General features: G+C 42.4%; 1 protein-coding gene across 2 annotated transcripts in view; it reads left to right on the top strand.

The window, feature by feature from the left end:
* The window catches only part of LOC146832982 (complement C3-like), a 1,287,425-nt gene that overhangs the window by 91,109 nt on the left and 1,168,688 nt on the right, over window positions 1-27,628 (top strand). For both annotated transcript variants that reach the window (XM_085600525.1, XM_085600526.1), the window contains exon 4: window positions 14,397-14,467. In XM_085600525.1, the coding sequence (XP_085456651.1) occupies window positions 14,397-14,467 (71 nt within the window). The remainder of the gene's footprint in view (window positions 1-14,396; window positions 14,468-27,628) is intronic.

Raw genomic sequence — 27,628 nt, forward strand, 5'->3', positions numbered from 1 at the left:
TTTTGATACTTTCTCTCTTGATCCCCATGAACCTGAGACAACGCCAGCTCCAATTTATTGTAAGCAACAAATTTGTGAATTCTACACTTTTCTAAAAAAAGATTTAGGGCCATATGTAGGTAAAACGTGTTTTGCGATTCTCTAATTGCAAGTTTTAGGGAATCGCAATTAGAGAATTGCAAAACGGAATGCAGGTAGGATTAGCAAAATATTTTGCGATTCCCACCTATTCCTTATTTGCGAATCCCAAATTGAGATTCGCAAATAAGGAATACCTTGCCATTTATTCCTATGGGCTAGAAGGCCCATAGGATTGAATAGGAAGACATTCTCAATTTGCGATTCTCAATTAGAGAATCGCAAATTGAGAATGCAATTTCAAGGTTGCAAGGGTGTCAATAGGACACCCTTTTTCACCCCTGAAATAAACATGTGTGCACATGTGGCGCACATACATGCGCTAAGGGCATGTATGTGCGCCACATGGCACTTTGAAAAATGCAAAAAAGTGCATTTTTCAAGGAAATCGCAAATTACCACCAACCTGATGGTGGTAATATGCGATTCCTTAAGCCAAAATTGCACAACTTGGGTGCTTCCTACATTGCATTTAAGGAATCGCAATTTGGGATTCCTTAAATGCATTAGCAAAATAAGGAATCGCAAATTTTGCGATTCCTTATTTTGCGTGTGGGTTTTTGTGTGCTACATAGCACACTGCCCAAATTGCGATTGCAAACGCCAAAATTCGGCGAATTTCAGCATTTGCAATCGCAATTTGCCTTCCTACATATGGCCCTTACTTATTATCACCTTGGCTCCAGCTCTGGATAATATCTGGAATATTGTTTTTTTCATATCTGGATTGGCCTAGTGACCGTCTTTTGCTTACTCATAAAGTTAAAACACTTGCACAGAAATTTTCATATTTTTCAGGGTTTAACACCTCTGATCCGACCTCATTTTACTATAAGGTTGCACCTACACTTGCACTTATCCTTACTTTCAGATGAAGTGGATTTAAGGGATTTTTTACTAGGTCCCCGGAAGCCATTTCAGAAACGTTTCTATTACGCTGTCTATAATGAACTCTGGAAAGTATCTCAACAAGAAGCCGCAGAGAGACTCCATGAGAGAGATAGAATTAACCTAGTAAAGGCGTTAGCTGTAGTTGACAATGGTATGACTACATTAACATCCAGGATTTATTCACTGGGCAACATTGTATCTTTTGCTATTGATATACTAGAAGAGGACTTGTCCATACTACAACAAGGACAATCTCAACACTGTTCTATTATTTTATTAAGCTGGATGCTGCAATCATTGCGCGCTGGTGATGTGCCTTGGCGATTTATCAACAGTACATCTCTATTTTCAGCATACAATCTAACTGAAAAACAAATTACAATGGCACAAAGAGGAGTAAAATATACAATGCTGTGTATTGAAAAACTTGACAAGTTACCTTTCACTGTGGCAGAGTCACCATCCACAGACTGGTTAATTCATGGCCATATAACACTACCGGTCACAACTTTCCAGTTTCAGTATTGCCTATAGCAACACCAAGTAGGTAGATATGAAGCGATGGGTAGGGAATTCATCAAGAAATCTTGGGAATTGCTAAACAGATTTCGATGTAGGAATGGGGAAATGGAATTGTTCCTTAGCGGTACCAACTGCGAGAATTCCTTAAGTGGATCCCTCATATGCCAGGATATCCTGCCACTTGAATGGTTTCCCAGCTGCCATGATTAATGCAGTATTCAAGTTACTTTCCACTGGAGTTACTTGATGCTGAATGATCAAGGTTGTTGTGGGATGCTCCCGGGCATCGCATATCGTGTCACTGTAAGCACCAGGGTTACTTGCTGTATGCAAGTATTGTTTCCACTGACCCATACAGTAAGGGTAGCACCGTTATGGCCTTCGTTGAATGTTTCCTGTATACGGATTGATACTCTGAGCACAATGAAAGCCATGCTTTTCCAGCAAACTGTGCCCTTAACCTCCGCCTGAGAAACGTATGATCGCCAGGTTGCAAGATCCTCGGCTGAGATACAGGTTCTGATATGAACAAACTGCCCTTTCCATTTCACAGAAAAGGTAATACGTATCTTTAACATATCTGACACAGCGGGTAATGTCCACCTATCTAAGACCATAGGTTCTGGACTGTTAATCACCTTTCAGACAGTCCTCGAAGTTGTTCCAAACTTCATACACTCCATATTCTGAAGCATTTTTGGAGGGTTTCCGCTGATCCTATTTCTAATAGCAGGTATCCTGATTGTCATTTTTCTGCTACACCATGGACGTCCCAGTCAGCAAGGAGATGGAAAAAGTGCTCTTGGATTTCCGATACCGTGATCGCATGGTACTCCATCTGGGCACACCTCGTCTTCGAGAACTGTACGAGTCTTGGTTCTTACCATTTAGACCAGCCTGGATTGACTGTATTCTGCCTGTCCTCTGATGCCTGTTCTGCGGGCAAGAAAGCGTGTTGGATCTCTGTCTAACACTTCCAACAAATGTGCCACCGGATGTTTTTGCTTTACTGGACTCGATAACGGCCCATGTTCCGCAGTGTCCTCAGCATATTCCAATGTTGATGTCTGCATTCTTAGAGCCACCACAGGAGGCTTCTGCTGCGGTCGGAAAGGATACTGGCTCCTCAACAACTACTCAGGCATCCCCAGCACCGGCTGTGGTGAATACGGAGGAACATCTGTGCTCGATTGACCTGATCTGTGAGGTGTTGCAGGGACCTTCAACTGCGATTGCAGGCAACAGTGATGTTACGTCTCCCAGCCAAGACACATACACATTTGGCTCATCGTGTGCTTGGAACATTAGGCCTCTTTCAAATTTGGAATTTTAAACAAGACACTTTGTCTAAACTTAATGGCTTTCAGTCTCTCAGTGTTCAGACTATATTTACAAACTTATTTAGTACAAACTTTTATTGCACACATTAGTCTTCTTTTTTAATAGAAATTTTACATTTGTAAGTGCTATTTTTAATGGACTTATTAATAGTTGCGTACCATGTTTAGCTGTATGTAGATTTTTTTTTATTATGTTGTCCAGTCGCATGAGGAGTGGGTATTATGTTCCATATAGGTACCGCAATATTGGCTCAGGTAATCACCTAACCATTCACCTATATTTTCTCCACTACCATTACACTGCATAACGGTTCTTAGTACTGACCTTTTACCTAGTTACGGAAATGTCCAAAGATGACATGGGGTTTCCTCCGAAAAGCTTAAGCTTCATTCATTATGCATGAGGATTCTTGGAATCACTGCAGGACAGCAGGCCTACCATCTCCTGCATAAGAACCATGTACACGGTCATTCCTTCCGTCATCCTTGCCCGACATGACACAGCTAGGTATATCCCCAGGGGGTACCACTTTGGGTATATATACATCATCCGTTGCTGAGAGAGGGCGAGAAGAAAAGGACTTCCAAGCTGACACACTGACACAAGACGATGAGTCTTCTGCACGCAGACACTCCATCTCACAGTGGTCTGACATCCCTTGCGGGGTGTCCATTTCTTGACCAAGATGGGGTCCCACAGTCTCTCACTTCATGTAATGGGGTTGAATTTATCCTAGAGAGATTCCTGGCTTTACACCCACATACATGCTAGGTACACTTAGGTACCGCTAGTTAGGGTTGCATCGTAGGAGTAAGCATTTTACTACTGTCATGTATTTTACATACTTGCCTGTATTCATTGTTTAAGCACGATGCTAGAAATCTAACCTACCCCATCCTTTCACTCTGTTAGTGCTTATGATCATTTATATCTGTTACTGTCTAGTGGTTGTTTCAGCACATCTATTTTACACTAGAATGACGCTGGTTCAATAAATGCATATTGAAAAACGTCCACACCGTTTACTCTATGTATCTGAGACGAAGTGAGCACTAGTGACTGAGCAAAAAGTAGCACACTGTTTCCACGATTCTGAGGGATAAGGGTTGTCATGTTCGTGGAACTATTCTCTCCTTGGTAAGAGGGGCTTCTAGTGGCACTGTGAGCTAGCTGGTATACAGGCTAACATACCCAATAGGAGTGTCCCGAATCAATCTTACACAAAATCCTATAGTGTATGTTGTTTAAACGCACAGACCCTATAAAGGTTTATAGGAAATACATGACAGGACGGAGCACTGAAACTTTTCAGAAACTCACCCCAGTCACAGATCTGGGTTGAATCGATCATCGTTCTTCAGCTTACTTTACCACCTCAGTTCAGACCCAGCTATATGCAGATCAGTCTTGACCCTGTGCCTCATGGGAACCTGGCAATCTGGGCTGGACTGTTCTCAAGGGGAACAGGGTCAAGACTTATTTGCATATTGCTGGGCCTAAGCTGGAATGGCATGGGGAGCAAAAAAAAGATGGATTTAGGCCCAGATCTCTGTACGGGGGTGAATGTTTGACATTGTGCAGCATTCTGTCCATCAATTGTTCTTTTTGCATTTGACACCCTGAGTGGGACGGGTATGGTCAGATGGGGATCCCATGCTCTCCATGCCACTGGAGTCAAGCTAAGGAAGAGAACAGGGATATGCCCAAATCACCCTCCTATACCTGGGCAAAGGACATCAAATAGATGAATAAAAAAGGAAGTACGGAGGGATAAATCTCAAATTTATTTTCGTCTAGGGCACAATTAATTACCCTAACATTGTATTTTAGTTTTAAACAAAAATGACCAATGATTAGTTTCGCACACATGCCATTGGACCAGTCTCTGGCCCACAAATCACTTCACAAATAAATTGATCAGAAAGAATACAACAATAAATACAATAACCTACAAAAAACATACAAATATGTATATATATACACAACACAGTTTCTCCAGTACCCTAACACGAAATTTACAACACTAGTGTTCACTCATACTATATGGGTGATACACTTAGAGGTAGTCCTTCTGGCACACGAGGTACCACACCTCTCTATCTTTTCCAAAAGGTTCTCTTAAATAATTAAACACACTTGCATTAATGGGACTCCTGTATCAACAAAGCTGACTGGAGTCAAGCTAGCCTGGCTGATGAGGGGTGATGCGCTGAAACCGGTCCCAGGATGCTTGTTTCCAGTCCAGAAAGGGCCTAGCCTGGCAGTTTGGGTTGGACTGTTCCAATGGGGAACAGGGTCTAGACTGATTTGCATATGGCTTGGTCTGACCTGGAATGGGAGCAAAAAAAACGATGGATTTAGTCCCAGATCTCTGTACTGGGGTTTGACATTTTGCAGCATTCTGTCCATCAATTGTTCTTTTTGCATACATGTAACAGTGCCACATATGGCGAAAGGTATGTGCTGTGCCACAAGTGCATGTGACCGACTCATTCACCCATACACAAATATCATATGCACACATGTTCATACATCTCCAAAAACCATGCTCTCACTAACACACAAGGCAGCCCTGTCAGATTGCCCTTGGTCAAAGTATTTTGTTCAAACCATATTGTTTGGTTCTATGAACATTAGGCTTAATCAATGAAACTGAGCATTGTGGTGTCTGGTAACATAGCGTGAGAGGCTTGGCCTTCAGTTGTTCACAATAATTTTCACTGATGAAAAGTAGCTCTCACTACAGAAAAGGTTGGTGACCCCTGATCTAAATTAAAAGTGAAGCACACATAGTCTTTGCTGAGATCACTGTAAAACAAATCCAATAGGCTGCTAAATGTGTTACTAGCAGCTGCATGAAATATCTTGGAAAAATGGCTGCCTAAACAACAAGTAGATCCACCATGTGCAACTGGAGTTGTCAATTCTTTCCAGTTACATTCTAACAGTAAGAGCGTCCCAGAGATTCCATTCCCCTCCACCCAGGGGACATTGGCCTAGCCATAGAACGCTAGTTCAAATAATGAGGCTTTCTGTCCTCTTTATCCTAAACTTTGGAAACATTGCCCTTCCCACAGAATGGCAGGCCCATAACCAATCTCAGGCAAAAAAAAAAAATCAACTGTTAAAATTGCTGTTAAAAGTACTGACCAAGCCTATTGAACACAACTCAATTTGTGAGTAACGTCTGTGGAAACAGAGGAGCGCTCAGTCAGAGAAGTCAACAAAACCCGCCCCCAACTTTCCACCGGGTGACCTGGGCTGGATAGCACCTGTGCTAAAGAGGAGGATAAAAGCATGAACTAAACCAGTTCCAATGAGCAACAAACTTTAAACATATGCTCTTGGAATCTGGGACGTTTGCCACACTTATGATAGGGTGACAAGCCCTCAACTTTTCTTGGCTCATTTGATATTCCTTGGTGAAATTCAAATTGCTGGCCTACCATAGATTAGTCCACAAGGATCCTGGCCCAGGCAGACCCAAAGGAACATTGTCTATATTCATAAAAGTTGACCTAACTTTAAAAATAACCACTGTTTATAACCAGTCTGAGATTCTTTAAGCAATTTGTACTGAAGCCAGGTCCAAGGATTCGACCTTGTCACGTATGTTAATATTTAACGTTTCCATCAACCATAGATACAAGACCAAAAAAAACCTCACATCAAAGACTTAGAGAGATCGCTAACCACTTTAGTATATGAGAACTGCACCCTGATAACTGGTGAGTTCAGTCTTAAACTGATACACCCCAAGAAAGATGCTGACGTGGACAACTGTTAAGTCATTCCCTCGTTGACTCATATCTACCAAAAACGTGACCTTCAAGGGGTATGGCTGCTGACAAGTCTTTAGTCCTTAGGTCTCAGAGCTCTTAATAGGAGATACCTAGAAAATATTCCAGCAAAACGGATTCACTTCTCTATACACAGGAACGCTATTGTCGACTATCCGTTTGTATATATGTTTGTCAGTTTAAATTTAACAACACAAATGATTAAATTTAAAATAGAGGCTAGAGCAGAAAATGACCATCACCACCAGGTCATAACCATTCTAAATAAAAACCTTTCACATGAAATGAATAAATCTCTCTGGAGCACTACTTACCATGGGCAACCTTAGGAGAATCTGGTGACATATAAGACATTGGCAGCAAAACGGAAAGACTTTGACAAACTTGACAATTCAATATCTATCAAATGACCCTTATCGCTCTGATTACTCACTTATCTGGGATAAATATACAAATAAAACACACAATATATGCAAAATGGGGAAATCCTCAATAAAGTCACAGTCATTAAAAAGAAGGATCCTTTAATTTGCTGGTTGAACAAGGATCTACAAAAAAGAAAAAACACCTTTGCTGGAAATTGAGACGCTTGGGTAAAACTACTTGGGACCAACCAAAGATTGAAATAGTAAAAATCCTAAAGAAAGAATATACATTTCTAGTGATGGATGGTAAGAACTCCCTTCAAGGTACGTATTGGTTGCATATCAGGGAACTCCAAGAAATTCTGGAGCTTGATAAATCAATTAAGAAATATCAATCTTATACTAAAAACAAAACATAACGGAAAACAATTGAATTCAGTTTCTTCAGTCACTATATAAATCCAACATAGAATAAGCTCAGTTTCTGTACATCTCAGTGAACCCTGTCCTAGACCACATTAATAAAAATATGCAGACTCCCCCATTATGGACAAATGAAAAGCAAATGACCATCATTATTGGCAAAGGGAGAAATAAGGGAGTGCCGGACCCTGACATCCTCCCTGCAGCACTCTACAAGTTCAACCCGTCCTTCTAGGCAAGGTGGCTCAACAGGTGTTTTAACAAATGTACTCTTCGCCACATCATTCCTTATCCATGGCAAGGGTCACTTTTGTAACCAACTGAGACCAGTCTGTTTCCTCAAACTACAACCTCATAGCTTTATTTGACTTTGAAGCAAAATACATTTGCTGATGCTATCCTACAATATCAAGAGGCCTGGATTAACTACTGGAAGATAATACCCCTATCACAAAATGGATTGCGACCAGGGATGGGAACAGAGCAAAGTAGTAACATCAAAAACCATTAAAGTGAAGTCACACCAATATACAGGTTTTATTGACTTAAAAACAGTCTTTTATTTAAAAACTCCAGACCTCCAATACGGTTCAAACTTTCCAAATGGTGAATACATTCACACTTCTTGAGGTTGATTCAGTTCCTTTACTCAAACACCTGGGTCAGAATTAAGATCGGGAACCAAGGGGCTGTCTTTTGAAAAATTCCCACATATAACTGGCTTAAACAGGGCTGCATACTAGCCTCTGCCCTTTTTACCTCTGTATTTTACCTCTGTGTAGCAGATCTGAGTAAATCCTTGTAAAAATCAACTGTTGATGCTTCAAAAATTGATCAATGACTTCTCCCTAGCTTACAGTATGCAGAATACGCACTCGTGATGAGTAAAACTCCTATTGTACTGTAGCGTCTATTGGTCATATTAGGATCATATTACAATGTAAATAATCTAGAGCAGGTGTCCCAAGCCAGTCAATCATGAGCTACCAGTAGCTCACAGACACATTCAGAGTTGCTCACAGCCTTGAGTTCATTTTTCAATCAACAGAGGGTACAATTTTCCTTTCAAAGTTAAGGAAATCAAGGCTTATTTTATATGTATATCTTTCAGCTGCAGATTGCAAGGCCTGATAATGAGCAGTGCTGCAGTCAGATTAATGACCTGGGGCACAAAGGGTGAAGAACTGAAGCACTGAGGTGTTTACATCCTAAATGAAAGTCCTTGTCAACTCAATATTGGAGCAAGAGAACAAAATGATGTTTCTGAATGCTTTAAATGGGAGAAAATTAAAATGAAGAGTTAAGTTGTCCCATTTCAAAGTGTTGAATTACAAACAGCAGCTCACTTGCTCCCAGTGGCCAGTAGACACCCCATATTTATAACTGAAAAATACTGCCATTTTGTTTGCAATGGGACTCTGGGAGAAATTTAAAGTGGATAAAAATATTTCTATTAAACATTTAGTCAATGTTTTCTTCCACTTTCAATTAAGTTCAATCACTCAATAATCTTTATTCAGTTTAACCAGCCTTAAAAGAATACAAAAAACATGAAATGCATCAAGATTGCCAGCATTTGATTCCAACCCAGGCCAATTAACAATACACTAACATTGTATTCATTACTAAAATTCATTCACAGATTCAAACATAATGTCTTCAACTGTCAATATACAATAGTTAGACAGACATTTAAAAACATCGCAAGGGGAAACTATAAGCCATGCCAATTCCTATGTTAAGGTGCTTTTCTAGTAGCATTTATGGCTACTGAGTACACCTCCAGAATTTCCAGGATAATTAAAATTCATAACCTTAAAATATGCACATTACTTAAATTCAAATAAAGCAGAGAACGCAACCTAGTATCAATTCATGACACCATTAAAAATTTCAAAAACATTACCACAACATACGAACATTCTAAACAATGTGTTAAAAGACAATTCAAAAAGATACCACGGTCATGCAACTCTTTGCATACAGTGTTTACGGTGAGTCTTCTCGGAGTGTTATTACTCATATCTTTTTCTAATGGCCAAAGATACTTTTATGTAGTTGGCTACCGCACTACCAATATCAGGGGTAGCCAGTGAATACCAAAATTTAAAACCATCAGTATATGTACAAGGGCAAATTTTCTTTAGCAGTGAAATTAATAATTTGCTCCTTGGCGTTTTATATAAAGTGCAGAGAAAGATAAAGTGCAAAGTGCTTTGACTTGTCAAATTATCACATGGACATGGTGAGAGATCATTAGCCCAACCACTCTGGCGTGGAAACGCCAGTAATATCTGCACGTTGCCTAACCGAAATCTAGTTAAATAAAATCTAATCTGCTAATTAGTGGTGAATGTTAAACAACATTGCATTGGGAGAGTGGACAAGTACAGGGGACCGATCTCCTCTTGATGGCGATGACGCACATTTCCCCTTGAATGTAAAGCCTCTTTAATAGCGACTTTAGTATTCAGTGGGATGCTTTCAGGGCTATCATAAAAATGCCCCAGTCCTTTTTCATAATATTTCTCTTTCACAAAACGAAGCAATGGTATTTTTAGTGAGTTGGACAATCTTTTATAATTTCTCAAAAGAATGCTAGTTCTTCAGATAACCACATTTTCGACCATAAGAGTAGAGGGACACACGCTATGCCATATTCTATATGCTCTATCCCCAATTTGTCATGACATAGGCGGTTAGAGGTACTATTCGGCGACATCAAAAGCCTTTTGAATTTATTTTCCACTACTTGTAGCTGGTGGCCATTGTAATGCCCCCACACCCCAGTTCCATATGTTGCAATCGAAATGCATTTCGCTTTGTATAGGGTAATTATTTCCCTCACGGGCTTATGGCCTAATTTGCAAGCAAAGCAAAATAGCCCATCCACCGCCCCAGTTGTGTGGTGGTCTCTTGCTGTCACTAATGGGTCCCAACTTAGCTTGTTATTAAATAGGTTCCCTAAGTACATAAAATTCTCTAACTTTTCTATTCTTTTTTCCCGTGCTACAAAGATCTTGATCTTTGTACTCTTTGGGCCGCATACCTTAATATATGATTTATTAAAATGTACTTTAAGATCAAGTGACCCCATAAAATCACTAAAAGTAACCAGGGAATTCTGAAGGCCACTCGCTGTTGTGGCCGTTAGCACCATGTCGTCAGCATAAGATAACAGGGGCACAGATTTGCTGCCAATCTTGGGAAAATCAAGATTCCTACTTAATAGGGAGGCCTCCAGACCGTTTGTGTATATTAGACACAGAAAAGAGGCTAGGATGCACCCTCGACGGACACCCTCTGTAAAGCTATTTGGTCAGTTTTTTCCCCCTGACTGCCATATCTTATGGAGACTGAGGTATTCCAATGTAGCCAACGGATGAGCGACACCAGTGCTTGTTCCAAGCCCATACTTTCCATTATTCTCACAATTTCTCCCGATTAACAGTGTCAAAGGCACTGGACAAATCCATGAAGGCCAGATGAATTGAGCCCTTCCTGGTCTTCAAGTATTTGTTAATAATTAAGGACAAATTAAAGCATTGCTCAGTCACGCCAAGCCCCCTCCTAAAGCCATATTGCGTGTTGGATATCCCTCCTGTGGAGGATGTCCAGGTCTTTAGTCAGGCCAGGAGGACTCTACCCAGTACCTTGGCTGTGGCATCCATGAGCAAAATTGGCCTGTAATAAGCCTGGTCACTTCTATTACTCTTTTTAAAAATGGGGACCACTATTGCCTCCCTCCAGGAAGCGGGCATTGGGCCAATAGTTACTGCCTTAAAAACATTCATCAACAGGGGTGCCCACAAGTTTGGAATATTTTTTAAAAGGTCAATGGAACCCCATCAGGACCTGGTGCTTTCAGACAGGACCCCTGGGTTAACGCCTCCTCAACCTCAGCTTCTGTAATAGATAAACTGAGTTAGGTAGCTGCAGCATAGTCTACGGGCAAATCCCTTATGCGTTCCACAACTCTTCTATTTTGAGGGTTAAAGATTCTATTAAAATGGGCTACCCAAGCATCTCCCAGGATCAGTGAGTCCATCTGCCTAGCTTCTTCATTAAATAATGGCCGATTTATAATTTCCCAGAATTTTTGTATGTCTCTTAAGGCTCCTGCTCTCTCTAGATCTTCCCATGCTAGATTTCTCAGTTCTGCTTGTATACCATCAATTACTGTTTCGTATTTGTGCCTTGCTGCTTTGACTAGATCTCTATCATAGAGAATAACAAGAAGCACCCTTTTTAAGTGTTTGTGGGACCTAGAACAGCGGAATTGAACCACCGAGCCTCATGAGGTTTCAATTAAGTTAATTATAACGTAATATTTTATTAAACATGTTTCTTTACCTTAAATTCCTCCTATTTAAACAAGTGGCTGTAGTTTCCTGTTTTAAATATGGCACTGTGTATACAGGGCATTTACACACATCTTGCTCCCAGTGGCTGGTAGACATAGTGTCATATTTATAACTGAAAAATACAATCATTATTTGATGTGGAAGAAATTTAAAGTGTGGAATATGTTGTATGAACATTTTTTGAGTATTATGTTTGACAATCGAGCAACCTCCAATGATCCTAAAACCTCCCTACAAACAAAAGCTAACACACTAATCTATCTGTTCAAACAACTGCATGGAAAACTGCAGGGCCCTTCGTTAGAAATGTTGTTGAAAATAATCAATAGCAAGTTAGAACCGGTGCTAACCTACAGTATTGTAGCACTTCCAACAGGAATAGCAGCCGTTCCAAATACAAATATTGCAAAGGCTTACAGAAAAAATTTCTCCCTACCCATGAACTCCGCTCTAAACTAGATTAGGTTGGAATTTGGACTCCACAATCAGTTTACTGTCAAAAAGCTGCCATTCGTGAAACTAATGCACAAAATAAAAGCTGCAAATCAAGATATGTTAATTTATTATTTTTCAAATGATATTTCAAGAAATCCTTTGTTTAGATCTAATCAATGGCTGGATCTCCTAACTTGCTCACTTAAACAACTTGGAGTATAAGTGCTATCGCAGACCTCCATAATCCATAATCTCTTTAAAAAGGCTGCCAACCACATGGCAAAAAGGGCATCATTTCTAGAGGATAAAACAGGCTTCAGTTCCCACTCCCATGCTTAGTATGTCATTAATTCATATACACATTTATGGCCCCAACAGTATTGTAATTGTAATTGCATTTATATATCATTTACTACCCCAGATAAGATGTTGAAGCGCTTTTCAGCAAGTAGCATGCTACTCTGGAACCCTAAAAGGATTAGTTGTGAGTCAGTATAGGGAAATATGAAATTAATTTGAGCGGTGGTCATGTTAGTCTGTTATTTGGATTAAAAGGGATAGTGGAGGGATACAAAAGGAAAGGGTTAGCATTTATATAGTGCTTGCTACCCCTGATGAGGTGTTGAAGTGCTTTTTGGCGGGTAGCACGCAATTCCGGAACCCAAACAAGATTAGACGGGAATATGAAATTAATTTGAACTGTGGACATGTGAGTTTGTTATTTGGATTGATAAAAGGTAGTGGGGGGATAACAGAAGGAAGGGTTTGCATTTATATAGCCTTTGCTACCCATGATGAGGTGTTGAAGTGCTTTTCAAGGGGTAGCACACAACTCAGGAACCCAAACAGGATTAGTGGGGAAATATGAAATGACTTTGAGAGTTGGCCATGTTTGTCTGTTATTTGGATTGAAAAGGAATAGTGGAGGGATAGAAGAGGGAATAGTCTAGATGATATATTGTTTTGGAGTTCATAGCAGTAGGATGAGGTTTGGGATCAGTAAAGGGAAGGGAGGGGGAAGAGTCAGAGGGAAGGGTTTAGAAAGGCTTATTTGGGAGATATGAATAGTAAAAGAGGCATGAGATGATGCAAGGTGGGATAGTGGAGGGTAAAGTCTAGGAAGGGTTATTTTGGGGATCATTGTAGTGGTATGGGGTTTGGGATGAGTGAGAGTGGAGGTAGATGATATATTGCAAGAGGTATAGGGTGAGATATAGGGTAGTGCATTGGAGATGCTGAATTAGAAGCAAAGTAATAAATATAAAGATACATAAGTACCTGGAAAGTATATATGTATAAGGAGGGTAATATATCTAAATTTAAGTTGTATTTAATAAACTCATACTTTCAAGTGTTGCTGTACTTTAAGTTAATGTTTCATTTTTATTTTTCTGTAATTCAATAGTGAAGCAATTGTAGATAAATAGGTATGATAAAAGATGTACTTATTCGTGCAGTGACCTATATACATGTTAAACATAGAAAAATATAACTATAAGTGATATGTACATTTGTTAAGCAGAACTAATGATATCTATATATTTAAAACAGAATTATTATACAAAACAATACATATATTTAGGTATACATTTATAGATCAAATAAATGCTTCTATACAGAGGGATATGCTGTATATTTCTGCTTGTATATTGTGGTTATGTATGGAAGAGCCAACTCTTGAGTAGTCTTCTGAAGATAAAGTAGTTATCTGTGGATCTTTTGTTTGGGGGTAAAGAGTTCCATAGTTTGGCTGCTTGAACAGAGTAGGATGTGCCACCAATGTTTTATTTCTTGTATGGTGTGATTTTCAGGCGAGGTGCCAATCTAGAGCAGAGATTCTGTTGTTGAATGTATTTGGTGATTTTAGTCCTGATGAAGTGAGGTCCTGTTTCATGTATCGCTTTGTGGGTGATACAAAGCAGCTTGAATGTGGATCTTCCTGCAACCGATAACCAATGTAGGGCTTTCAAGGCAAGGGCGATATGGGCTTGTGGCTTTATATGTACGAGTAGTCTGCCAGCAGAGTTCTGAATCCGTTGTAGTCTTTTCATCGTTGGGAAAGGTGATCCATCAAATTGTGGGACCTGACATTGGCTTCTCTCTTTGTGTCTCTTCAGTGTATTATCGATTGTTCACCATGGATGGCAAACTCCAACCTGTCAGAAGAGAACTAATTATTGAAGTTGAGGTAAGATTCCACCAATCTGTAAATAACTTTTCAAAATAAACTCTGCATGTGTTGACACATTTCTACAGTAAGTGCCATTGCATTTTATGATGAAATAGGTCCCTGACATGATCTCCAGTGTTTAGGAATAGCTACCACATCTCCCTTGGCAGTACAGATAACATACAATCCATGACTTGAAGTGCAGAGCAGAACAACCATATATTCAGTCTCAGCCAGCATTACTTGTGGGTGGGGGGGCAGTTGGGGGGGTCACGCAGAAAGATGGGGTCGCGTGGGGACGGGTGTTTCATTTAATAATAGAAAGATAAAGCTTACCTTTCCCCCTGCCGGGTCCCTTGTCCTCTCAGCTCCTGCAAAACAAGCATTGATCAGTGCAAAAAGATACGAACAATGATAAATGACATTGTGTAATACATATATTCACAAACATACCGCAATATGGTTTAGCTGGAGTCCCTGAGGATGTTGGCAAACCAAACAGATCACCACCCTGGATGTAGCATGCAGGTTCCTGACACGCATGACTGGTTCGGGGGCCCGCCCGCAACCAAACATAAAATGGTAAAAACGGAAAGTTATTACAATTTTATGTTTCTGCTTCTCACACTGGAGAAAGCAGTGGGGAGATGCTTCTTTGCCCTAGTGAAGGAGCTGCCCCTGCATACAGTGCACAATTGTGCAAGTTTATTACTCTTATGATACATTTGATGGGGGGGGGTGTTCAGTGAATCACACTTCTTGTTGATTCATTCATCGTTCAATGAAATGGTGAATGATGTGTCAAGATGTTTTGCACAGGTTTCTTTTAAAATGATTGGGTTTTGTGGTAGACAGCAGTGAGGTATGACCAACTCATTTGCTCGTTTAGCCAGGAGGGGCCTCGCAAGTTTTTCAATGCTGAACTACTCATAGATGGTCCTTTCCCAAACATAATGGTTACCATCTGTTGAAGAGAGAGAAGGTCGTGCAATTTAGGAAGTTCTTATTATGAATTTCTTGTCATAAAGGACACAGTCACCTAACAGACAGTTATTTTACTGATAAAACTTCTGAGAGCTCCCTGTACCTGCTAATAAGGCCCCTAGTCCTGTATGGAATTCTACATTTCTTGCTTGAAAGGGTTCAGAGCATTCTGTAGCACCAATAAACATGTGCTACAGGCATATGTTCCCACAGCTACGGTCGCCTTGCACTAGGTCTCTGAAGATAACATATTATAATTCAGAGAAACACTGTTCCAGGCACACGTAATTAGGATAAAACTCTGGTTCAAAAAGTCTTGTATTCTAACAGTATCTGTGATCCACACCAGTATGATGATTAAATGTTTTTAATAATGCAACAACGAAAGACAACCAGCCAACATGTGTTTCGTCACTTGAGGGAGTTATCCTGTGACTTCTTCAGGGCTGTACAGAGCTGCGGAGTGAGTGGAAGATTTGTAAGGCCGGTGATAATTCCAACCCGGCTGGGTGATCTAGAAGGGTCTGAGTAAGAAGTGAGGCGGGAGGTGTGGTCCCTGGGCAATGAAGACCTAATGTAGGTACGTAAAACGGTACGCATGTAATGGACGCATCGGTTTGGCCCAACTGGAAATGTAGGTAGCCGTCAATGATGGATGTGGGAGCCGTCTCGCTGTCCTGAAAGCGAGACGGCACCAGTGTCACTCCTACTCCTTCGTCTAACTCAAGACTCTCTGCTACTACGGCATACCCGCCTTTTCTACCCTGGACACTGGACGGCTCCCACATCCACCATTGATGGCTACCTACATTTTCAGTTGGGCCAAACCGATACGTCCCAAGAAGGGATCCTGGCTCGCAGAAGGCAACACGCTGCCCCTGGAGAATAGGAGATCTCCAAGACTCACACTGAGATCGCAGTGAATGAATTGTCCTCAAGGAAATGATTTACTTAGACCCTATCCGCCGATACGGGTCTAAGGACGACTCCAGATGCGAAAATTATGCACGCTGTCTGGCGTGCAGAAGCGTTTTTTATCCCATGAGCCTCGGGGATAGCTGGGCAGCATGGGATATGTAGTTACTTTCTAATAATTGCAATTCCTGACAGTAATTTGTGAGTTGTTTGCAGATAACGTTTGTGTACATTAATAATAAACAATTTTTTATAAATAAAATAAAACACTTTGAGTGCTTAGCACAGCAGGGCTGGCACAGCTACTGAATTCACGTAGCCTGCATAACCCCCACACTTTGCCCACTCCCTACTTTCCATTCCTGTATTCCTTTTCATAAATAAGCCAACGTACTCATTCTCTTGTGGTGGACCTTTGTTGGCCGCAGTTTTATTAGGAATACACGCATATACATATTGCCTTTCTGTTGTGCATCCTGCCATAAATCATTAATGGTGAGCTGTCATCTTTGTGTCATCTCGTTATACATTACGTTTGCATAAATCATATGTATATTGCACAATAGCAGATTAGACTGACAGTTCGTTGTAGAGGTCACTTGCAGGCTTCCATTGTCTCCATGGCACTACTGGGTCGTTGCTTAGTTCGGTTGGATTTGCCTTCGCAGGGGGTGTAGCTTGCGTCCCTGGAGTTAGGCCACAACTTGCTACCTTGCCGATTCTTGTTGTGCCCTGCCATCCCGCGGGGGCTGGGCAGCGAGCGCCGTCTCCGTTAGCTACCCCCTTTGTGGTAGGACAACTCACCCAGCCGTAAGGCATCCCAGAGTGAGTGGGCCTACACACTGCCCTTAGGCTAACTCACCCAGCCGTAAGGCATCCCAAGGTGAGTGGTCCTATTCCAGCGCACCACACTCTGGTGTGCCTCCGTACCAACCATTATCCCTGTAGTTTCTCGCCATGCCGCCAGGGAGGCTCCCGTCATCTGCAGCCTGCTAACGCCATTGCGCCCCACAGGTTCCTCCAGAAAAACGCCCGTGCCTTCGTCAGACAAGTGCACCACATCCTTCGCACAGAACTCGGGGCGACCAGTGTGGATGAGCCCGTGCCTAACTGATTCAAACCCATTGGTTATGCAGAACTTGCTCACAGTAAGGTTCAGTTTTTTCCGTGAGTTCTAAACCGCGCCTTGTAAGTGGGACCCCCGCCATTTGTTCCTGCTAATTAGCTCTGACCAAATGATGGTGGTGCACCAAAATGCCTTGCCTGCTTCGGTCAAATCCTTTTGAATGTCTTGAAGCAGATCGCATCTCCCTCGCTTGGCCAAGTCATTCCCCCCTAAATGTGTGACCAAAACGTCCAGGTACCAGACCGCCTCTGCTTTTAGTTCCGTGAGTTTTGCCAGCAGCTGTTCCCATTTCATTCCCGGCTGTCCAAACCACCTTATGCAGGTGTCCGATGGCCATCCTTCTTGCTTGCACCCTTTGTGGTGCCACCAGGATTGCATCTGGGTTATGAAGGAGTGGCCACACCAAACCTGGTCTTTGTCCTGCCGGAGTAATGAGAATATGTCACTGAATTGTTCGGCTGGGCCGGCGCTGAGGTTCTGCTCCTGTCTATACCAGCTGGGGCCTAACGTATGTCCGGTATGCCTTTGACCGCCATCTCCCCATGGCCTGTATCCCGGCCTCCGACATCCCATGCTGTGCGACTGTCATGGCGGCCCCTATCCTGAATGAATGGGACCCGAAAATTGACGGTGGCAGCCCTGCTTTGCTGAATGTGAGGCACATGATTGAGGTGAACTGGAATCTGCTAAGGTGTGTACCGTCGCTGTGCTTGAATAGAGGGCCCTCGCCAGCTGGACGTATTGTCATAAAGGCGAGCAGACAGCACACCACGCAGCAGTTCTTATCCTCAATGCACCGCAACCGTTCCACCGCCCCTTTCCCGGTTCGGTCTGTCTTTGAACGTCTTAATAGTAGCTCTATTTCGACTGTTCTTGGTGTGACATTGCCTGCTTGGAGGCAGTAGTCCGCTGGACCCGTTCTCGCGGGCGCAAGTAATTTGCTAATGCGGAATGCCCCAAAGAAAGCGGCAACAAAACCTGCCCTGAGTAGTAGGTGCTCAAAATTGTCCTTTGTTGTGCTCCGCAGTGCCCCCAACAGGACCCTCAGCTTTGTGAAGTCTATCGGGTGTCTGGTGTCCCTTCTTGCGCCCTCAGCCTGCCTCCACCCCTTTTTTGCTGCCTTGGTGTAGTGCGTGTTCACGGGATCCAGCCCAGTCTCCAGCTTGGCTTGATATGCCACGGCGGACAGGTGGGCTTACGTCCATGACCTGGACTTCTGGGTATCAAATGCCCACTGTATGAACTTCTCCACTGCCCTGCAGGTGGCTCTCATATTGCCCAGTGACTGGATCCCTCCCACCCGCATTACAGTATTGACATACGTTTTGTATCTCCTGGCGGCTTTCGGGGTGAGGGCTCGGCCAACCAGCTCTGACAAATCTATCCCGCCAGGTCCCACAGCTGGCCCGGGAAAGGGGTCATTTCCTGCTCTGCGCTGGGTGCCAACTCCCTGAATTTCTCCATCTGTGCTTGGGACAGGGCGTCTGCCACTTCATTGTCCACCCCTGGTACGTGTCACGCCCGCAAGTCTATGTTGCCTTCCAGTTGTAACTTAACCGATCTGCGCATTAGTCGAAGTGTGTCTGGGCATCTGGCTGTCCCCTTATTAATTACTTGCACTACACCCTTGTTGTCGGACCATAGTGTCAGCTTCATGTCGCGCAACTCACGCTTCCAGACCGTGAGTGCGACTATGATGGGGAAGAGCTCTAGAAAGGTGATATTATTGGTCATGCCCGTTTTGTGCCGGGCGCCAGGCCTCTGCCCTGCGCACCACTTCTTGCCCAAGATTGCCCCAAAACCTGTGCTACCTGAAGCGTCTGTGTATAGCGCGATTTGTTTGCTAGTCACCCAGCCTTCCCGCCAGATCAGTACACCGTTAAAGTCTGCCAGGAATGTGTCCCACATTGGTAGGTCTTTCTTGACTTCTGCTCCTATCCTGACATGGTGGTGTCTATGGGCGAGTCCACATGTCAATCGGGTCAAATGCCTGGCGAATGCCCTGCCAGCTGGGATTACCCTAGCCGCGAAGTTCAGTTGTTAAATTAATGAATAGTTGGAGTGACATTGCAACTTGTACATTTGTACAGATAACATGACAACAGAAATGACGCAATCATAATCTGAAGCCTATGAATAATTGGCGTCTATTCGCTTAAACCCTTGAGAAAGCCCAGAGGGGGCGAAATGTACGTCGGCTGCTGCTGCTCGTCATTGGTTGTGAAATAAAACAAAGTCAATAAGAAGAATCTGATTCTAGAGTTTTTTACCAAAAAAAAGGAAATTATGAATATACTCCACTGAAGGAAGAACTATTAATTCTATCTAAAGACTGATTGTTTACGATTTGGACAATTGTTACGACGAGGTGTGCTTCGGTGTATTTTTGCCATGACAATTACTTTTGTCAGTCTGCTCTTTCCTCACATTTTAACAATTATTTTTAACAGTAATGTGGTCTTTTTTTATTTAAGATAGAGGAATGAATTTGTGTTCTCTGTACTAATCATAAGTTGATTTCCGTGGCAAAGATTTTTTAAATGCCTTAGCTTATCATTAGGGCTCACAGTTTTCCATTTTTACATATTTTACAGATCTACAGACAGAAACCTACGCTTTAGTTTAACCCATGATGTGTGGTTCTTAGCAGGGCAATCACATACATTTTGAACCAGACAGGACTTTTGGCGTTGTCAAAGGTGGTTGTTAGTTGTTTAAGATAAATGAGTAGCAATGATGTTGTTGTAAATAATATTCAAAATGTTCCAATACTGAAATTGTGAGTCTGTGAATTAAACATGACTGAGACCTTTGGAAGGTGTAGTGGTCTTCGGAGTGTCTCAATCATGCCCATTATGCTCATTCTACCTTAGACACATGCACCATTTTCGCTCAACATCTCGTCCATATGCATTTTTTATCTTTAGCAGCCTTCTTTCACTCACAACCCCAAACACGCAACACACCAACTCACCTGTAAGCACTGTATTTTCATTTACTTTGCCTTCTCAATATTTTGGCAACTGTGTCACTCCTTCACACACAGTTGCACAGAATCACAATTACAGCTGGAATAAGTATTCATTGCTCTGTTTGCTAAGCTGAGAAGCCAAGGTTTGGATGACCAGGTATTCTGAATCTGAACACCTTTTTGATCCACTGACAGGCACTGTGAGAAATTTGCACTGCGTTCAGCCTTTGCTCAAGAGCTCTCAAAAGTAACCACTGGCAGGCTTTAAATTGTCAGAGTCTGAATAACCAGTCACTACCTAATAAAGTAGCAGTCTTATTAAATACGTTTTTAGCTGGAGTTCAAAACCCAGATCTGAGCTTTGACAGTGAGTCTGACGATTCACGAAGGCCATTTAAAAAAAGGATTTCTAGCTAGGCATGTGCAAACCAGTCCAATTATTCATACACCATTTTGTGCATGTGAATGTGCCTGATGTGTCCTTCCAATTAATGATTTGTGGTTTTATGTGTTATTTTTTGTGGGATTTGAGTACTTTGTGAACTTTAGCAAGGCTATTTTTCATGTTACAAGGCACTTTTGTATTTTCTCAATGAAAAGAACATGAACATTCGATATCTGCGATGACAGGCTACATTGTATTTTACCACTTTCATTGCCGAATGTTCCGCATACATGTGCAATTAAAATGGCTTTGACATAATGTAATTTGTCTTGATTTACATTACACGGAATACACTTTTCAGTGCATTTCTGCTTATTAGTCTGTGATTTCATGCGACTGTATGGCCTTTCTCACGCACAGTGACTGAAATTGGACCGTCTCATGTCTGCATGTGATTGAGAATGAATGCTTTTGTTACTTTATGACTGGACCGATTCTCCACTCTACCATATACACAAGGAATGTATGAGCAGCATTATCTGTAAAAAAATGGTTCTTTTTTACTATTGTCATGTTTGAGTTTGCGTCAATCTTGAATGGTCTATGAGACATCTATTAAACCAGCAGTGTGCTTCCTAACCACGTTTGATTTACGTGAAAGAAACAAGCATTTGCAATGCAATAGGTCTCACATTTGCAAGAGTTTAAGCTATTAGTATTGTAAATGACAATGCCTTTTATTAATGTTTTAAAAAAAATAGTAAATAAAAGGGATTGTCATTTACAATGCCAATAACTCAAACTCCCGTAAATGCTAGACCTATTGCACTGGGAATGGGAACCAGCAGTGAGATATAGGGAAAGAGAAAGATACAAAGAGCAAAGGAACGAGTACACATGTGGAGACGGAGATAAAGAGTGAAAACACCGTGACTGGAGGCAAACTTCATTTTACTGAAACTAAACGCAAATGTAAAATTTCATAACATGAAATCACAATTATTACACTTACCTTGGAGAAGTTGAATGAAGGGGTTAATGGAGCCTGTGGCTGACTTGGTGACCGGTTGCATATGGAGTAGCAGTTTCAAAAGTGCAGGACACTAAACAATTTACACAAACTCTAAGCTTGCTTTACCGGAGCTAAGGCAACCCATGGCTGGGTAACCAAAGCTGTTTTCATTGGCCCGTATTAGTCCTGCAGTGCAGGAGCGAGCAGTAGGATTGGCTGATGGCTATCAAGACAATCCTAGTAGCTCTTCCGAACAGTCTTGGGTGACCATTGGAGGGTGAAACACACCGCTTCATTGGCTGTCACCCAAAATAACAAAAATTACAGACAAATGGCTTTGTAAAAAGGCATCTTAAGGAGGGTCTGTGAAAAATAGGGACGGTTAGTCACTGTGAGTGTTGGTGGGATTTGTGTGGAGAAATGAGGGATGGTAGAATGGACAGCACATAAGAAGCACCACTGCCACTTTGGTGGTGATGAGCAGTCAGTAGGTATTCAGGATTCCATTGCAGTCGCAACCACCTCCGCTGTTTCTTTTGAGAGTCATGGGTGTGAATGACTGTGCGTGGGTGTGTGTGGCACTAAATGGGCAACTGTGTGCAAGAAAGCATGTGTGCAGATTGCTAGGATTTGCACGGTACATTGCGTCCGTGTCAATGTGCATTAAGTACAAGGGCCGGTGGGTTTCGGTGTTCTGTGCACAAGCGAGGAGGGGGACAGAGAGGGAGCTGATAACGACGGAATGCTGGCTGCGCTCTGCCTTTATCTCTGTCTGCTTCGTACATGGATGCTTCAGCACCGCCAGTGCTTCCTGACCTAGCAGCACCGGCAGCAGGCTCCTCCTCACCTCCCGTCCCGCACAGGCATCACCAGCCTCTATGACCTGTGAAGAGGCGGTGACTAAGAATAGTACAAAAGAAATATACACAGTTTCAAAACTGCTCTATAATAGCTAAAATTTAATTTCATGTTCCCAGAGGGTGCCCAAAAAAACTGTTTTCACGCAGAAAACTTGCCTTGTTTGGCTTATATAATGCTGTTATTTATTGCTGAAACATCAAATTAGCATTTGATGAGATTAGCAACGGGAATGTCGGCCTTATGCGAGGCAACTTCTGGACCGTAACAACAAACAAAATAAGTAGAAACGGACTTAGAAACGAGCGCCCTGCTGAAACGTGAAGCGCGATGCCCGTGTGGAGGAAAAGTATGCGGGCACCTTTGGAAATAAAAGAAGTAGTCCATAAAGTAGCATACAGCGCAACAAAACTGTAGTTGGCCGGTGCTCTTGAGAGAAAACTGGAAGTGATGTTACGGGACTGACAGCCAATCAAAAGCCAACAAAGAAGAGTGATGGAGGAGTAAACCAGTGGCAAGCAGCCAGGTGGGATTAGACTCTGTGCAAGGATTACAGCAGGTCTTGCAGACAGCGCATGCGCTGAAGCTCGACCTAAAAAGGGCCTGATAGAAAGTTTGCTGTACGGGTGTTTGAGCGCATGCGTGAGGGATATCCCATTCCGTTATTTAAAATGCATTAGCATTTCCAATCAAAAAGCCAACAAAGAAGAGTGATGGAGGAGTAAACCAATGGCAAGCAGCCAGGTGGGATTTCACTCCGTGTAAGGATTACAGCAGGTCTTGCAGACAGCGCATGCGCTGATGCTCTACCTGAAAAGGGTCTGATAGAAAGTTTGCTGGACGGGTGTTTGAGCACATACGTGAATGATATCCCATTCCGTTATTTAAAGTGCATTAGCATTTAAAGCACTAGTAATAAGGTGGAACAAAAACATAAGGAGGAATAGAAACAAAAAAAGATGCAGCTTTAGCAGCCATTTGTGGCGATCACCCTACGGACAGAGCTTTTACGCTGAAATAGGTTATACCTACGAATACGGGTGCCGTGCATACGCAAAGCATGGTGCCCGGGATAAACTCCAGCCCGGTGGAGGCGTCCCTCCTCCCTCTCACCGGAGCCACCAGAGGCACCCGAGGGAAGCACCCCAGAGCCATGCAGCTGCCTGCGCTTTGAGATCTGCGTGGATGTGAGCTGCGGCGGCTGGGATTCCTGAGTAGGGCAGGCAAGGGGACAGGAGCCCACCGGGGCAGGACATGGCAACCTCGTCAGGGCCAGGTGAGCTGGTGGGGCACGCACTAGAGAGCTGGAGGGGCTGGGTGAGTGCACCTGGAGGTGCGGGAGCATGCCATTGCGGCACTGCAGGAGGCACTGCAATCTGTTGCAGAGCAGGGAGGGCTGTGACCAACAGTCACCAAAAGCACATCCATGGCCCACGAGCTGTGAGACAACTGACAGCGGGGGAGGGGCTGGAACAAAAGGAACATGGACAATGGGAAGGGGTGGGAACAGGACACTAAACAGAGCAGCACTGGCTTAGGCGTGACCTAAACAAGCTGTCGCCATTGCGTGAATAAAAAAAAGTGCTTACAGACTAAATGAAGGAGACAGTGTAACGCCGCAATAAACGATTCAGTCCTGATGGGCGGTCTCAAAAGCAGACAGGGAGGTAACAAGGAGGGACTAAGAAGCCTCATTATTAATCGGAAGCCAGCAATTACCATGGATGATGACGCCAGCCAACGAAAATTTGAGTTGGGCTTCCACACCACTTTTAAAAAATACCCTAATACAGCATGCCTCGCACAGTGAGCAGCACTTTGCGCTGCCACGCTAGGCAAGACCTAAAAAAGAGTCTGTAAATCACTCTCCTCAAATGTTTGACTTGCTTTATTTTACCCTTCATATATCTAGCATGTGATGTAAAGCCCCACTGTGGCTTAATTTGTTAGGACCTGTGCACTCAAACTCTATACAATAATTTACCTTTGTTGCAGTTTTGCACATTTTATAGAATAACTGTGTCAATTAGCCTTCTTTTGGTGGGGGGGGGGGGGGTGACACTGTAAAATTACTTTCCATAAAGGGATGGGCCACAGTAAAAAGTTTGAAGATCATTGGCCTAGACAATTCACTGTATATAGTGTTACATGACTGGTTTAAATACTGTACCCCTTGAATGGCTCTGCCAGTTTGTGTGCTGTTCGACTTCGGAAAGATGAATGGCTGAATCTAAGACTTGCAGCTTGGATACACATGCGTGTACCCATCTTAACAGCAAGAGAATATCTCACTGAGCTATGCGTCGCATACACTTCTGAACTTGTTAAACACAGTATCACACCAGGACACACATTTCGTGAATGTGAGGCTGAAGGAAATAGACTAGGTGGAAGAGAAGTGTGCCTAGAAATAGAAGAAGCGCTCTTTTTTTTTTTTTTTTTTTTTTAGTCCTCATAAGCCTCTTTATTGGGAAGACAAAACAAACGTTCTTCCTCTTTTGCACATTTCAATGGGTACCTGACACCTCTGCCCTTTTATGCTTTTTGCAATAGGCAATACGGGTATGTATGTGAAGAAGTACAAGAGAAGAAAAGGAGGAAACGTATCAATTTATCCACTCTCCTTCTTTCTCACTTTCCGCCAAGCAGAAACCAAAACATATATATCATAAACCCGAATGCTTAGCGAGGCTAGTAGGCATAATCATAGGACCATTAAGAGATTATCTATTTATTATTTAAATTATTACACCATTCAGTAAAAGGGAGCCAAAAATCTACATCTCTAGTGCTCTTTCCATCTAAAGTGACTATATAATTAACAGAATGTAGCAAGTTATCTATGTTTGGGGAGAGAGGGGACACCCATAATTTACAGATTTCTCTTCGTGCAAGCAATGCAATGTAAAAAATAAGTCTCGCCTGATCTTTAGTAGGTTTTACTTCAGGCTCCACTTGTCCAAATATAGCAAATAAAACGCTTACCTTAACTTGCAGCTTAAGCATTAGGGATAACATCTCAGTCACTTCATTCCAATAAGTTTGCAACTCTACACAATCTAAAAACATGTGGACGTCATCTGCCTTCGTTTTACCTCATTTTGGACAAGGAACTTCTCCTCTTCTCCCAAACTTCGACAATTTCAAAGGTGACCAATATGCTCTATGGATGCAAAAGAGATGGTTTCTTCTCAGGTGCGCGGGCTTAACTGATTTAAATAGCATAGCCATAGATACTTGCCAGTACTTTTCCAGCGATGATTCCGGCAAGTATTTTCCCCACAACTCCATTGGAAGCGTAAAATCTCCATCTTCAGCTTCCACCAATAACCAATAGATCATCGCCACCTCTTTTCTCCAATGCAGTTGTAGCTTGAGTTGAAACTCTAACTCGTTCTGTTCCCCTATTTTTGTTCGTGAATCAGCGAACCAGCTCTGAATTTGCATATATTTAAATCTGGAGAGACTATAATTTGTGATCTGACTACAGCTCTCCCAAGAGATAAGTCTCCCATCCGTTATTAGCTGGTCCCATTGTCTAAGACCTCCTTGTAATAGGGGTTTAGCCAAGCTATCTTTTGTCCACTCTGGAGAGCCGGGACTATCCCAGATAGGGGCTAGAAGACTGTGGTAAGGAATTTTCAAAGTTCTTCTCACGTTATACCAAGTCTCTGCAAACCCTTTCAGATCTTCAACCTGACATTTTTAAAGAATTTGGGGTTGGCATATTTAAAAATGAAACCTTCCTTCCCACCCGGAACTAGGTTCGCTATAGTACACCACAAGCCTCCTGCAGTTGAGGGGTTTGGTGAGTTAAAAAGATGCTTGCCATTCTTCAAGAGAAAAGCCCATGAATAGAAGAGGAGATCTGGTAAAGCAATTCCTCCTTTGTCCAGCCTTCTTCGTAGCTTCTTCCAAGCTATTCTTGGTCCTTTACTTGCCCAAATAAAAGAACCCAAGTCTCCTTGTAAATTCTTCAGCCAAAGCGTTTTAAAAGGTAAAGGTATTGCATCAAAGAGAAAAGTAAGCTTTGGAAGAATTACCATTTTAATCAAATTACATCTTCCGAAAATTGTTAATTGGAGGTGGGACCAAGATTTTAAAAGTTTAGCAATTTCCTTCGGAACTTTATCAAAATTAATCTTTGCTATCTTATTAATGTCATGTGGTATCATAACTCCCAAATATCTTATCTCGTCCTTCCCAGGTGTCTCCTCTATATTCCAGGTCATGACTTCGGACTTATCTTCATTAATCTCATAACCTGAGGCCATCCCAAAGTCCGTTGTTAAGGCCATTAAACGCGGCCAGGTTTCCCTTATGTTTGAAGAGAGGATCACTACATCATCGGCATAAAGCCCCAGTTTTTTCTCCCAACCAGCAAATCTAAAAGGCTGAAGTTCTGGATCTTCTCTGATCTTCCTTGCCAGAGTCTCTATATACAAGTTGAAAAGCAAGGGCGATAGAGGGCACCCCTGCCTCGTTCCTCTTGAGATCTTTACTGGTTGAGACAAGGAGCCATTAATTAGAATACGAGCCTGAGGCGCTTGATAGAGACCAGCTAAAGCATTACTAAAATGTATACCTAAGTTCAGGGATGTAGTCACTTCCTTGAGATATATCCAGTTTACCCTATCAAAAGCCTTGGTAGCATCCAAGGATACCAAGGCTAAAGGCAAATTGTAGGTAGATGCTAGGTCGATCGTGGCAATCAGTGAGAAGGTCAAGTCTTTCAAAAATCTCCCCCGAGTAAAACCTTTTTGGTCATCATGAGTTAAATCCACCATCAGCCCGTTTAACCTATCCGCCAGAATCTTCGTGTAGATCTTATAGTCACTGTTCAGTAAGGAAATGGGACGATACGAGTCACATTTGTTTGAGCGTTTTCTGGGTTTCAATATCAAGGCTATCGTGGCTTCCTTCCAGGA

This window comes from Triturus cristatus, chromosome 4_2 (genome assembly GCF_964204655.1).
Source record: "Triturus cristatus chromosome 4_2, aTriCri1.1, whole genome shotgun sequence".
NCBI lineage: Eukaryota > Metazoa > Chordata > Amphibia > Caudata > Salamandridae > Triturus > Triturus cristatus.